At 41.2% G+C, this 15,181-nt stretch overlaps 1 protein-coding gene across 1 annotated transcript in view; it reads right to left on the reverse strand.

The window, feature by feature from the left end:
- The window catches only part of ncam1a (neural cell adhesion molecule 1a), a 279,917-nt gene extending 273,795 nt beyond the window's left edge, over positions 1-6,122 (reverse strand). Inside the window, exon 1 of the mRNA XM_088012457.1 lies at positions 5,011-6,122. Coding sequence (XP_087868583.1) covers positions 5,011-5,062 — 52 coding nt within the window. The 5' untranslated portion in view covers positions 5,063-6,122. The remainder of the gene's footprint in view (positions 1-5,010) is intronic.
- Between the last annotated feature and the right edge of the window lie 9,059 nt (positions 6,123-15,181).

Raw genomic sequence — 15,181 nt, forward strand, 5'->3', positions numbered from 1 at the left:
GCCGCACTCAGAGTAAATACAGTGTTTTAAATCTACAGCAGAGGGTCGTTAAATGAACTCCGGCGTCTGCCGTTGCATCGATTAGCTCTTATCTCGGGAGTTAAGGCTGCGCAGGTCGGTTCCACATCAACACAGACGAAATGGCACAAAACGCAGACAGACAGACATGTCGGGTCAGGTGGAGGGGTAATTAATACAAGTGAGAAAATCCATTTCGAATGCAATTACCGTCAGAGGCAAAAACAAAACGCGGCGGGTCCCAATAAGGCCAGGAAGAACACAGCTCAGCTGCGCTTTTAGCATCCATCAAAAATAAAAAAATTAAATTAAAATTAAAATAGTGTTACATGGGGTGTTGTGGCGGCGCAGGGGCAAAGCATGACCCACGTAGTGAGGCTTTAGTCTCCATAGCAGTGGTCACAGGTTCGAATCCCAGCCTGATGACATTACCCTTCTCTCATTACCCTGTTTCCTGTCCAACTACTTTCAAATAAAGGCCACTAGAGCCAATAAAACCTTAAAAAATAAATAAAAAATAGTGTTACAAATACCACCCATTTGAAAATATTCCATTAGTCATTGCAGTGGGTTCCTAAATGTTGCTGCGCAGGAAAATGCTGAGTGAGTTTAAGGCTGTTATTTTTTGGCAGACATGCCTGCATTCATTTTCCAGCAGTTGACAGCTCAAGACCCTAAACGGAAAAGAAACGGCAAAACCTCTCGACACTTTCACACACCACTCAATCAAGACATTTCATTGTTAATAAAGCATCAGCAGCGATCCAGCAGCATCTATAAGTTTCATCTTCAAGCAGGAGATTTTTTTTTTTTCTCTGATTACACAGGAACAGACTTCGGAGTACTTCAGGTCGTCCGCTGATCACCATGGATATGGAGCGACTCCGACAAACACTCAGCTCGACTCTGAGGCAAGACAGAGCATTGTCCATGCCCACTTCTAAAATTATCTCTTATTCACTCTGGCAATAATTCAGTTATTTCCTGAGAGGTGCCGTGGCCCTGCATCCTAATATATGTGGCTATAGCCTCAAAATTCAATTATGGCCGAGTTGCATGAGAAACAGGAAATCAATAAATGTAATTAAATTGCTCGGCCCTCGAAAGAGCGCGATGCTGTCATTGCCCCTTCAATACACCCAGCTCTATCAAATCTATCAAACGATGGGATCAATTTATTTGAATTTCTCCCCACTGCAACAGGACACGGCCGAGGCACAGATGCCTAATTATCTCCTTGTTGGTTCCTTTTTTCCTTTCCCCTCCAAGGTGGAGCGAATTGCAGGGGAATCGGAATATCTCGGCAGGATCATGAATCACGTGGAAGAAAAAAAAAATGAACACATCCAGTGTTTTCTCGTTACCGCAGCACTGTCTGCACAGCAGTGGCGCAGGGGGAGACCCGAGATGCCAAGAAAAGCTGCTGATCTGACGATATGCAATACTGATATGGCCTCTTAAGAGGCATTTCTTTTTCTTTTATTATTGTGTGAAGAGGATGCACTTTAATACGGCAAAAGATCATTTAGTTCAATTTCACCTTTTTGAGTCAACAATCAAGCCCGTTATCGCCACCCGAGGCTGCAGAGAGAAACTGCACGTCTCCAAGCGGAGCGCTTGTGGTCCAGCCGACCCCAGAAATAGCTCCAAAACATGCTGACAGTGGAACTGTGTCAACACCGGTGCTGTCGAGTCACGTTTGTGGAAATCAAATCCTTTCATCACAACCGCTTTACATTCAGTCACCGAGTTGCCACAAAACCACAAGGTCCAATCTTCTACGCGAGGCAGACTCTCATGAATAGAACCTTTCACACAAGACAGCAAAGGCAAAGAAAGCTGGAAACTAAAAATATGCGAGAGTTGTAGAAAGATGCAACAAATGGCTAAGACATTAACTGATGATTTTTTTTTTTTTTTTTTTAATGAAGGTAAAGCTGCAGAACAGCCATGTTCTCATTCAGCAGCTCCAGCTGATGTGACGTTGAGTTCAGATGTGGATGGCTGCCTCCATAAAATGACTCAGCATCGCTGTGGCTAATTAGCAGGAACGCTCAATTTATTTGCAGCAAAATTGGTACCGGCTGGTGTTAGCTATTTTTTGGCATAATCGTCCGATGGGTAAAACTGGGCTGTAGTTTATTTTTCATATAGTTTCCATTTGAGTTTCTGGGGGGGGAGTGAGTTGACTCTGTTTGGTCATGTGACAGTGAGTGGTGTTGATATCGCTTCGCTGTTTCAGAAACAATCACCGTCAGAAGTGAGGGTTATTTTATGGTGTCAAAATGGAAGAAAAATCTGTAACACTGGTAAATCTCTTAATTGGCCTTAACGGCAATATCAGTATCAGATATGGACCTACATTTTTATGTCAGTGCTTCTTTATTGATTTTTGTCAACACATGAGAGACGCAGGAGATAAAAATCTCCGTGATCCAAGTCATGAACCGAATCAAAGAGGACTGACAACGATGCCTTGAGGAACACCTCAGCTAATCTGTTCGCTTGCAAACTAAATATTTAACTTCACACTGCTGAGTCTGCCTTGTCGCTAAAATGTCTGTTTTAATCTAAGCTGTTGTACAAGAAGAGGAAAAGCAGAGATAATAAAGAGATGACATGAAGTGATTCAGCATCAGCAGGAGATTTTAAAGGTTCCCAAGACCCAGCTTTTATTTTGATGGTCCACTTCCATTATCAGCAAGTAAATCTGCATATTACTTAAATAGTTAGCTCAAAGCTAAACAGGCTAAATATTTAGCTTAATATTTAGTTTGAAGCTAAATATTTAGTTCATTAAATATTTAGCTTGATAATATTTAATTTGAAATGGATAAGTGAATGAACAATATAGCGAAAAACATGACTGAAAAACTTTTTTTTTTCCTGATCCGACAGTCTAACTGAAATTATTGCAATAAGTTTGACTGAGTAGCTTTACGGACGACTCCCCTTAGCATGGTGTCCTACGAAGCTTGTACCTACACCAGCTGGAAGACTTTGGACCAGTGAAAAAGACTCTCGATGAACGGAGACTAAAATATCATCAGCAGGACATTTTTTCAGTTCCTCCATTACTGTTTAAAGCTGAACATGTTCTGACTGAATGCCACTGAGAGTGGACAAAGGCCACCGCAGACAAAACTTTGATTAAATTGATATTTCCGTCATGAAAAGCAACTCCGTCACAGCACATTCAACCTCATCCATTACCAGTAGTCACATGCTAGGTCACAATAATCCAGTTTAGAACAACCAACAGGGCTTTCAAAAATGGTTCTGGACTGTTCTGGAGAACCCAGAGAGAAGCCATCAACACAGAGGGAGAACACGCCAAGTAGAAACTGATCATGTTTGGGATTCAAACCCAGGACCTTCTCAGTACAGGTCAACATGCTGCAGCTGAAATTCCTATTTAATTATTAGAACGCCTGCGTAGGTAAAAAAAAAAAAAAAAAAATCAAATATTTCCTGACAGACAGTCCACAGATCCAGTACTGGTCCTGTTGTTCCCAGATTGAGCAGCATTGGGGTCAGAATGATCACTGGTTTTCTGCAGAGTTTGACTGAAGTACATGGGACAGGAACTGTGACCCTGAAACCTGAGGTCAGAATAAACACCACGGCGCCATTAAACATCCACTAAATTCAACACCGTCATGAAACCGCTCTTCCACTCACGAGTGACCCCTGGGGGTTCTCAAACTCCACTTGGAACCCTGAGCTGCAGTGAGAGGGGGCTGTGGGGTCCCCTGCACTATATAACCATTGGAGCGCTGGGATTGGGTCCTATTGTATACACTGAATGAGCGCCGAGTCGCCCTCAATGGATGACGGATTTCTTTCCAACCGCCCAAACTGAGAACTGCAATCAAACCAGCCGGGAGCCGCAGAATCTGTGCGCAGTGGAAAAAAAACGCGCTATCAAGTTCGAAAGTCTCAGTGCGGGAGGATAACTAGAGGGAGAGCGGTTCGGATGCACAGAGGCGGTAAATTACTGTTGCTCTGGACCGCAGGTACATCTAAACAGTAGCAGGCTCAAACTGGCGCATTAAAAGGAATTTATTTGTGCATAAAACAGAGAATGGCGCAATGTAACCTCGTCTAAACCAGCTGGAAACGAAGGGTCTAAGTGCAGATCAGGCAAATCTAAAAAGGTGGATTTTTTTTTTTTGATTTTTTTTTCTGGCTGTTAACCCCAAAACAAAGCATCACCGTGAAAAGAGACCCACTCTCTGACACGCCGTCCGCGTCGCGTCACCGTACCAACAGAGCAGAGGGGCACTTTCTGGATTGAAAAAAAATAAAATAAAATGGTTGTTGCGCTGATTATATGTGTGCAGCTGAATGGGCGGATTTTCAGACTCGTGTTGATTCCGTGCTGAAGTCGGATAAATAAAACGCGCTGGTTTGATTTAAGGACGCACAGACACGGTCCCCCTGCAGTCCCCGCCAGCATCCTCTCCCGCAAAACAACTCCGGCTCTCAAACTGCCGCGTACAACACCAACAGATTCCCTTCACATCGGAGCAGAAAGCAGCACAAACTCAGAAGAAAATTATCTCCCCCAGATCTGGTCTGCGGCAACTTTTTAGTTAAAAAAAAAAAAACACATATATATATATATATATATATATATATATATATATATATATATATATATATATATATATATATATATATATATATATATATAAGTCTGCAGTCAGTCAGAATGAATACGTTTCTCTCTTCGCGCGTTGTACTTGATCTGCGCACAGACGGCAGACATTTCTCCTCCTAGAGAAACTTTTTTCGGGTGGTTGTGTTTGTGAAAGGCACGGCAGCCCCGGCAGCCCCAGCAGCCGCAGCAGCAGCCTCCTCCTGCTCCCGTCCGGAGCCGGTGCTGTGGAGGCAGCCAGAGGATGCTGCTCTGCCTCCACTCAGCAGCTCTGCTGTGGGAAACAGCCTGGACTTAATCTCCTATTGTTAGAAATAAACAAGTGCTCTCACCTGCACAGCCGGTGAACAGCAGTCCCCAGAGGACGTCCCTTATCTGAAGCATTGTAATGTCTCACAGATATTCTCCTTGAAGATCAAGCGGAGAGCTTCTGGGTGAACACAGAGCAGCCTCTGTGTGGTTTTTCTTTTCTTTTCTGTTTTTTTTTTTTTTCTGTTTTTTTCCCAGAGATGTAAAATAGCAGCTGCAACAGGACGGGGTTTTTGGTCCTTGTCGCTACCCGTGTTCGCGCCGCGGCACAGTGAGTGACAAGCAGCAGCAGCCGAAGCTCGCACCAACGCGCGCACACACGCACTGAGCGGATACCAGCACGGATCACTCCGCCCGCCAGGATCCAGCCTCCCTCCTCTTCTCTCTCCCCCCCTCCCCCCTCACACACACAGAGGGGGCGGGCCGAGCCGAGCCGAGGCGGCTGCAGCATCCCAACGGGGCGCGCAGCGGCAGCAGATGGTCACAATGATGGCCTCTGTAATTCCGCTTAATAAGATTAGGAATGTGCAAAGTTCTGCAAGATATGTGGAGTAATTAAGATTCAGAGCATTAAGGAACAAATGTGGAAAATTGAGTCCTTTTCAGTGTTTTGACAAGAACTTTGGGGGGTGGGGGGGATAGTTTACAGGTCAGCATTTCATGACTACTCCCAATTCTGGAAAGTCTGGAAAAGTGTCATATTGCTCCCAATCTGGATAAGCATGGATAGAGAAAAGAAAGAAAACTAATTTCCATTTCTTTCTTTTTTTTTTTTTTTTTTACTGTGTCCCATCTGGCAGTCTAGTCACATCAGTTTTTCCACCATCCTTCCAGTTTCCACAATCTATCTGTTCCTGTGCCATCCATCTTTACAATAACTGTCCGTCCATTTCTCCATCTATCCATCCTTCCTGCAGCCAAACATCATTTGGTTCTATGAGCTACAACATTTATTTTATCTTTTGGATGAAGTTATATAACTGAATGGAAAAACCAGGGACAAATGACAAGCTGCATTTTATTTTAACAGATTTTGAAAGTGCTTACAACAACATCCAACACGTTAAAATATCAAGATATTCTCTAAGAACATGGAGCCGAATGTTGGCTCTTCTCTCGTTCTTGTTTAGTGAGAAATTCAGCCTCAAAGTTTCTCCTCCTGGATTTTCTTCTGAAAGAACAAATCTGTCCACATTTTAAAGAAGCCCCCATGTGGTTATGTGGAGGACGGAGTTATTGAAGATTTCAACCGGAATATTTTTCAAAAATATGAAAATCACATTTCTCAGAAATATTTGTCTTAAGATTTATTTAATTACATGATTTGTACCAGTCTGACTTTTTTTTGTTTTTTTGGTTGTTTTTTTTTGTCTCTGCTCACATATTTAATAGAACTGATGCCAGTTTTAAAAGTTGTTTTTCATTTCCCCAGTTTTGTTTTAAGATTAAAGGTTTTACGTTTCTTTACTTTGATGGAGACAGAAACTCCACAGCTCCAGTCCTGGTCCTGTTGTTCCAAGATTCCAAAGTTTCATAAGATTCCAGATGTACTCAGTTGTTATGGTTTTAATTTGCCACATTTCTGCACCTCAGATGCACATTAGGTCATTTTTTTTATTATCTACTTATTAATTACACTTTGTAATTATACATCTATTTTCACTTTGAGTCTCTTTGCATCAATTTTTTAAGCCATGAAAAGAAATATGTCAATCATTTCCTGGTTCAATGTTTCAAGGTAAAACATTGGCCCCTTCCTGCAGCACAACGTCTGATCTTAGTGATCAAAACCACTCAAACATCCTCGACATGCAGTCAAGTTTTTTTTTTTTTTTTATTGTTCAGTAATCCTGACATCCTGCATGTAGAACCTCGTCATCCTCATGCAGCACCAGCAGAAATAAGCAGACATCCATCCTCTACTTTAGACTCCAGTCTGGAGCCAAACTGAACAGTCATCAACAAACCTTTAGATTTGGCTTTCAGGTCTCAACCAAAAGAAGTGTACTCAACAGAAAACATGCTGACATTTCAAACTTTACCAATTTTCTCATCTAAAAATAACTATTCTGACTAAAGTCAGTATTTTTTTTACTCTACAAAACCTCCATTTATTGGGTGAAATAAGAGAAATGTGGTCATTTAAAATCCCCTCTGGTTTAAAACGATTTTGAACTTTTTTTTTTTGTTGACCAATTTTCCATGTTGATTTTATAAGTAACAGAATAAATGTCCTTGTCTTATATGTCCAGTTAACTCAATTGAAGGATAAAACTTCGTGGAGTTTTACCTTTGTGACGAAGGAGTTTTAAAAACTAATGAGTTATGAAAGCTGCATATTTTTAAAAGTAGCTGATAGCCACAAAAACAGAAAACGCCACACAGCAGGATACATAAAGGTTCAGCATAAGATCCGATGTGGTGTAAAGCATTTACAGCTTCCCAAAACCTGCCTGCTAACGGTTCACTTTTTTAACAGTGCATTTGTCAGTGTCAACATAATGAATGTGGACTGTAAAAAAATAAATAAATAAATAAATAGCTTCCAGGAAATGGAGCAGGTTGCCTCCTGCTCACACTGCATCCAGGTGTTGCCGTCTCCTGCCCTCCTACCTCACATGGAGATCCTGTGGCAAAAAGATGTGGAAATCATGGTTCTCTAAAAATGAAGCGTGAGCCTCTCCGCATGTGTTGTGGACTGAATCCACGTTAATTTCCCGCTCAGCTACAAATCCACAGGGTCATTGGTTTAGATCGCCAGAGCCCAGGCTGTGCCTCCCTTTGGCTTCACTCAACTTCCTCCAGTGAGTGTGAGCAGACAAAAAGACAAAAAAAAAAAAAAAAACAAACAGAAGAGATTTTTAAATCGCCCTGTTGTGCTTGTTATCAGGTCGCTCATGGAGATCATGTACAGTATGTTCATGTCAGAAGGTTACAGGCTTCCCTTTGATTCTATGTGCGTATCTAGAGGACACCTTCTATGCACGCTTGCAAAACAGAAATTCCAATGCAAGTTATGAATGGACTTTTCAGGGTGACGGCAATATGTCTGTAAACACCCTCTGATGATGAATCAAGGAGATCCTGCTAGAGAAACACCTGCAGACCACCTACCTGCCCAACACTGCCACCCAACTGTCTCCATGGGCTCTACACACACACACAAAGTCAGTGTGTGTGTGTGGGGAAAGACTCACTTTATTTCCGTTTATTAAACCTTCATTTTACCAGAAAGGAGGCCGACTAAGAGGAAGATCTCAGTGAAAAGGGTGATCTGGCAAACAAAGGCAGCAACACACCTCATGGTGAACAAGACAATAAATGTTAAAAATAAAGTTCAAACACTATGACAAATAAAGCATGGGAGGCATTACTGCAGTAACAAGTCTAGATTTGAAACACTGTTACTGTTTGAAGGATTTCTGTTGGTTTCTTTCAGTGAAATAAGTTGCGACAATTTCACTTCAGACTGGAAGGTGAAAGAACTGAAAGTTTGTTTTTTGGGTTTTTTTCGCCACTCGCAGATGAGGAACAGAAAAACAAAATGTCATTTTATTTTAAGGCATAATGTCTTTCGGGTCACCAAAGGAAAAAAAAAAAAGCACAAATAAAACAATTTTACTGATTTTATTTCCGAAATAAAATCAGTAAACCCGACTGTCGCGTGTCTACATTAGTAGAAACACCCGACTTGTTTCTACATTAGCTTCCAAACTCAGAGCTCCAAACGTTCAGCCACAGTTCTCATTTATCTGATCAAAGTCTCCATGCTGAGATACAAAGTACCATCAGATCAGAGTTTCACTGCTGAACCACTGAACTCTATTTTTTTCCTCTGACCGCTCAGTCTGACTCCATCACCTGGTGATGCGCTCCCCATGCTTGGAAATCCAGATCAAACCACATCCAATGTGGACTGAGATTTTTCAAGACTCAATAAAACTGTCAGGAATCCACCTGAGTGCTGTTCTTCTGCCCATGTACAGAGCGTGGCTTACTAACCCGCTCCTCGTCTGAGCGCTGTCCTGACAGGTACCGCCTGCTTCTCCTCTGATCGAATTTTCCAAACATATTTCAGCAGAAAACTCTGACAGGAAGTGTTTCCATCTAACACCAGCTGATGGATGTGGAAGGTTTTCAGAGGCTAGAGACGCATCCAAATAAACTTTCAACTCACCGCAAATCTGCTCCAGAAAACTGAAAAACAGCTGAAACACTGAGTTCCTTTACATCAAGGCTAAAAACCCACCAGTTGAGTTATCTGTGATTAGTAAGTGAAACATTGATCAACATGTCTGATGTGTATCTGTTTGATGATTTTGATGAAGGCATTTGTAATGCTCATTACTCACTTCATAAATGATGACCATGTCATGTTAATGATGTAAAGCACTTTGAACGTGACGTGACCGTGTTTTTAGATTTAATTTTTAGAAACGGGAACCACAAGTAAATCAAAATGAGGGGAAACTGTTTCGTAAACAGACCATTACTTTACCGTTTACAGTGTAGCAGAATGTACCTCAACTACACTGGTAGTTTTTTATTTAAAAAAAAAAAAAAGAGAATAAAATGGCCTGAGGTATTCTAGGATTCCCTCAGGGGGCGCTAGAGGATGATGTCTGGATTTCTCTTCTTCACCTTTTTGGCGTCTTGCGTATCAATATATTAATAAAACTGAACATACAGATAATATTCTCTGATTTGTTGTCCTGCAAACAAACTGCACTCATATTTTCATACGCAAACCTTTTCATTTTTAATGCCCTCTGCTCTACACTGTGCCACTTGCGTTGGTTTGTTTCAAACCTGTGAGGACTGATATTTGTAGAAGGAAGATAATGAACGCAGGTGTCGAGAAAGTTTAGAATCGATTCCATAAATCAAGTGCGTTTTCGTTCACTTATTGGTCCACTTCCATTTTAGTTGCGACTGTGCGCCCGGATTAATAATGTAAAAATGTAGAACAACTGGAACTGTGCCAGACAACGTGGGACAGGAATCAAGTTTACCTTGGCACCGTGCACAGAGAGGAGGAGGGGTCAGCAAGGTCAACTCTCCAAAGCTCACTGCTGCACCAATTTACTGACATCCTTACCTCCCACTTATTTATTTTAAAACTTTTGCACACATCCTTACCGGGGCTGCCAATAGCAGCGGACAGCGCTGCAGTGATGCGACTAGAAGGTTTGAAGAATGGCAGGGAAACATGTGGCACAGTCATTTAATACGTTCCCCTAAGAGCTGAGCGTTGCAGCACATGTTCCACTAGAGACGGTTCTGTGACCTCGGCAAGCAGCATCACAGCTGAGGCAGTTTGCGTCCAACCTTCATTTTGCCGTGGCATACGACACAAAGCTGCGTCACACAGTCCACGATCAGACGCATTTTGAGTCGTTTTTGTGAGATTCGTTTGAAAGCCAAACATGATCCATTTATCTGCTGATTTTAGTGGTTTAGAAAATTAAAACCTCCTTTTGTGATCATCTAGCATCAGTGAAAGTGAAAGTTGAAACAGTTTGCCATTTCTAAATGACTGAGCAAATCAGACATTGGTTGCTATGGCAACCCCTGTCTCATAGACGAAAATAAACTTGTCCAACCTCTCATTGTCATACTTCCAGTTTAATTTTTTTTAATTATTATTGATCCAACTATAGATGTGAGCATGTTTATGTGGGTTGATTTTTTTTATTTTTTATTTTTAGATCACATATCTGCCTTATTTGATTGACATGTTCGCTTCTCTTTCCTATTTTGAAGAGAGACTAGAAGAACTGACTGTCACCTATTTGTTTCCCAAGGAAACAGGAATTATGGATCATGCAAATAATCTGTGTGAATTAATGCCACTGCAATATAAGATTATATTACTTCAGGTCATTTTTTAAATATATTTTACACATTTGCTGTGGAAGGCATTTTACAATTCTAAAAATAGAAATTGCTTTCAAAGTCTTTACAATGAGTACCTTGTTTTCATGTTAGCAAAATAAAAGCTGAGCATACACTTCCAGGAAAGTTGCAGCATCCAGAGAGAGACCCAATCTGCCATTTTTAAAAACGTTTTCAGAACATATAATTTCGCCAAATGAGTAAATGCACCCGACTCCCAAGCACTTTGAGTTTTTATCATTTCTGTACGAAACAATACGACAGAATCTAAAACACAATCTGTTACATTTTGTTTTTCTCCCCCGTCTGCGATAACACCTACATCTTTCAGGCCAAACTAATTTGAATTTTAGAAAAAGACAGCTTGGGTAGACAACAAAAAAAGATTTTTCTGTATGACAAAGTAATAATCTACTTGTTTAATTATGAATTAGATGTGCAAAATCCAGACTTTGGTTAAATTTCCCTCGCAGGCATCGGTCCCGCAAAACAAAGAAATCTTTTCAATAGAACCTGTCAAATAACACAAAGTAGGCTGAAAGATCTCAAAAAGAAAAGCAATTGATGAATAGATGATGAAGTCATTTACAGTCTAGGAGGGGTTATAGTACCATTTCTGACGCTTTGGGTCTCCAAAGAATCACAATAGAACCTTTATCCTGACGTGGTGAAAACACGGAACAGAGGAGAACCTTCCCAGCAGCGGCTGAACAACCAAAACTACTACAAGAGCTCATCAACAACTCATCCAGAAGGTCCAGAAGAACCAAGAACATCTAAAGCTCCGCAGACCTCACTGCCTCAGTCGAGGTCAGAGTTTCAAGAATAAGGAGAGTGAAATAAATCGGCTCCATGGCAGAGTTCCAAGGCCAGAACCACTGCTGTCCCAGAAGAACACACAGACCCACCTCACATTAACCAAACACTTCATCACAGCAATGCAACGTTTATTTTCCTATAATCGGTGACTGTGATCCCAAGGATTTGATTATTCTTCAGATTGTGATGCTGAATCCCAGGTTTTGCTTGGTCAATGATTTATTTCACCATAATTACAACATTCATCTTCAAGCAGTCATGCAAATTATGACACCGAGATTCATCAACTTCTGTTCTACATTAAAGAGATTAACTGCATACTTCGCTGTTCAAGGAGATGTTGGCACATCCTATGCAACACAAGATGTTCTATTTTCAGAGGATGTGCACTAATTAGGCCGTGAATTACAGCACTTTTTTCTGCTCTCATGATGACACTACTTTACTGCAGGCTGCTGCACAGCCTCACATCTCAGACTCTACGGAACACTTATTGCTTAAAGTAGCACTACGGCCTGCAAAAATACTACATTTTACCAAATATCTTTGGTCTAGTTTCCAATGCAAATATCTTGGTACTTGGAATAAAACAAAAACACAAAAGTAACTTTTCAGCAACATTTAGGAGCTTGTTTTAAGTCAATTTCTTAATGTTGATTGAAATGTTTTAATTCCACTGGCAGATTATTTCATGGGAAAATATCTAGTTAAAAGTGAAATCATCTGCCAATGGAGCAGCTACTTTTTTCATCAATATTTAGGAATTAGACTTAAAACAAGCTGCTATATTTTGCTGAAAAGTTTCCTTTGTCAGTTCTGTCTTCTTTCAACTATACTAAGGTACTTGCACTATAAACTGCACCAAAATTATTAGATAAGATTTATTTTGCTTTTGCAGTGTATGGCCAGTCCATCTCTTGTCGTCTGCAGAAATACTCAGATGACTCTGCTGTTGTCAGGTAGAAGAGAGACTGACATCAGGGATTAATAATGTTTAATCATTTTGAATTGAATATAAAAGATAGAGTAAACAATCAAAGACATGTCTAACAAGCTATAAGTGTGAATAAGATCATTAAAATAACTAAAGACCTTTAGTTCTGGTAGAGACAGTAACAGAAACATTTTGTTATAGTTTATAACACTGGGGGGCGCCACTCCCTATGGACCGGACATGCAAATAATGAATGAAAGAGTTGTTGGATTGAAATTACAACTTTTTTTTTATTGCTCATGGTCCCCTCAAAGACGTGCTGCCCTGGGCTGAGAGCCATACTGGCTCTATCAAAAATGACCAGAGCGTCGGATTGCTTCAATCATCCACTGAACTTTAACCTGATGGGGTTTTTCTGCTCCTCCTGGATCCTGTGATCAGACTTAGAAACAGGTGCAGCATTAGTAGAGGATTTGACATGAGCAGATACTTGGAAATAATTTTAACGTCTCTTCAATTTTGTGAAAATACTTCATCTTTCGCTCCTCTGTCACTTCTCACCAATTATATTTGCTGTGCTGCAAAAGAGTGTGAGGGCTGCTAGCCTCCTGTGGTACTAATTCCTCTCTGTGCAAGCCAGTTCTCCTTAGGTAATTACGTTCAAAACATGCCACATCCTCTCTGCATTTCCCACCATTTTAACACCATGATGAAAACCAGGCATTCAAGCCAGGGCTAAATGAGAATAAAAGCTGTTCTGTCGCAGAGTCAGACGAGAGCTGGAAAACTAAAAAAAAAAAAAAAAAAACTGCAATAAAAACACGTTTATTCCAGCATATATATCTGACAGTATAATACAAGCGTGGCCTCAAACATTTTCCCTGTCTGCAGCAGAATCAGGTCATCTTAAATGATTTATTCTAAAGTCTGCGGGCATTTAGCGAGACATTTGGTGGATGTACTTGACTGCAGAGTCAATGGTGCAAAGCTTCCATCTGAACGGCTGTGGCCTAACACCATAAACTCATTGCAGTTGCATGTTCTAGCAGTCAGCCACACAAATCTTTATAGGATTAAAAAAACCAACAAACAGGTTTTCTGTCACGGGAACATCTTGTCCTTTTTGCCGCCGGAGGTTTGAGGTTGTACCCTGGAGGAAAACCAGCCGTCCCCTGCCTTCAGTTTTTAGCCAACATCAGGTCCAGATGGGAAAGACGAACATTCCTCTCCCCGGAGACCAATTCCAGGGGATCTCAAAGTGTTCCTTGGCCAGAAGGGATATACGTTTCTTCTGCCTCTTAGGGGTCTGCCCTAGGCCTCCTCCCAGAGGGACGTGCCCAGAAAACCTCCAGCGGCAGAAACGCAGGAGGCATCTTTTCCTTTCTGCAGCTTAAATCCCCACAGTTTACTCACTGAGGATGAGATGAGCCTGGCCACCAAACAGGAAGGGCTTACTGAAGCCATTCATATCTGGGATCTAGTTCTGATCTACACGTCACGACAATGGGTGAGATTAGAAACGTAGAAATATTTATAAACTGAAAGCCCCGGTTTTTCCATCCATCTCCTGCTTCATCCCATCATAATATAAAAAGAGAGAGAGAGAGAGAGAGAGAGAGAGAGAGAGAGAGAGAGAGCGAGAGCGAGAGCGAGAGAGAGAGAGAGAGAGAGAGAGAGTGTACTGCTGTAGATTCAGAGAGTGGACCCTGAGTCAGAGGGAGCAATCCACCTTATTCATGTTGAGAACCCTGACCTCTGGCTTACAGCAGCTTCACGCTTTAGCTGGGAACCGCTCCAGTACACACTGAAGGGCTGTTTCTAATAATCCACAAAAAGTTAAGATTCCCTTGCCACGCTCTCCAATTAAAGGTTAGATCTTTATGACACTGTCAAATTGCAGAGGTACGTTCAAGATTTTGTACACATCCTTACCAGGAGTGACAATAACTCTGAAGGGAAAAGAATCAACTTCTGCCCACAGCTAGAAATCCATCCCAATGTGCAAACATCAAATACAATTCAATGATTTGTTTAGAAATCATATAGAGATACAGAATATGTGCACGAAACAACTAAAGATGCCAATAAGCTGTGGGGGAGCAGCTTGTGGGGAAACAAAAAGTTTAAGATTGACTTTTAGGATCTATAATAGCAGCTGAAACAAACTGGAGGGTTTGGATAACAGAAATCTCCTCAGTAAAGAATAAAAATACACACTTTATGGGAGAGATTGTATTTAGTTGGTAAGCCAATGAGATACACTCACTCATCTCTGGTTGGCATGGAAACCAGGCCTCTAGGATCTAACAAAGCACTTCCTATATGTACCACTTTATGAATGCATTCATCAACAACTTCATGTTTTGTCAATTTATAACCACAGCTTCAACATATTCATTAGGAGATATCACTTCCAGAACTTTCTACAAAGCTGAAGAGCAAGGGGTGCATCTGTAGCTGGCCCCCTTTACTCCGGTACCACTAAAAATGCTCCAGGGCAACCAAAAGCCTACAGAATTACCCTATTTAAACACAATCCACATGAG

The sequence above is a fragment of the Poecilia mexicana genome, unplaced genomic scaffold, assembly GCF_051168715.1.
Source record: "Poecilia mexicana isolate PSO_F unplaced genomic scaffold, ASM5116871v1 scaffold_14, whole genome shotgun sequence".
NCBI lineage: Eukaryota > Metazoa > Chordata > Actinopteri > Cyprinodontiformes > Poeciliidae > Poecilia > Poecilia mexicana.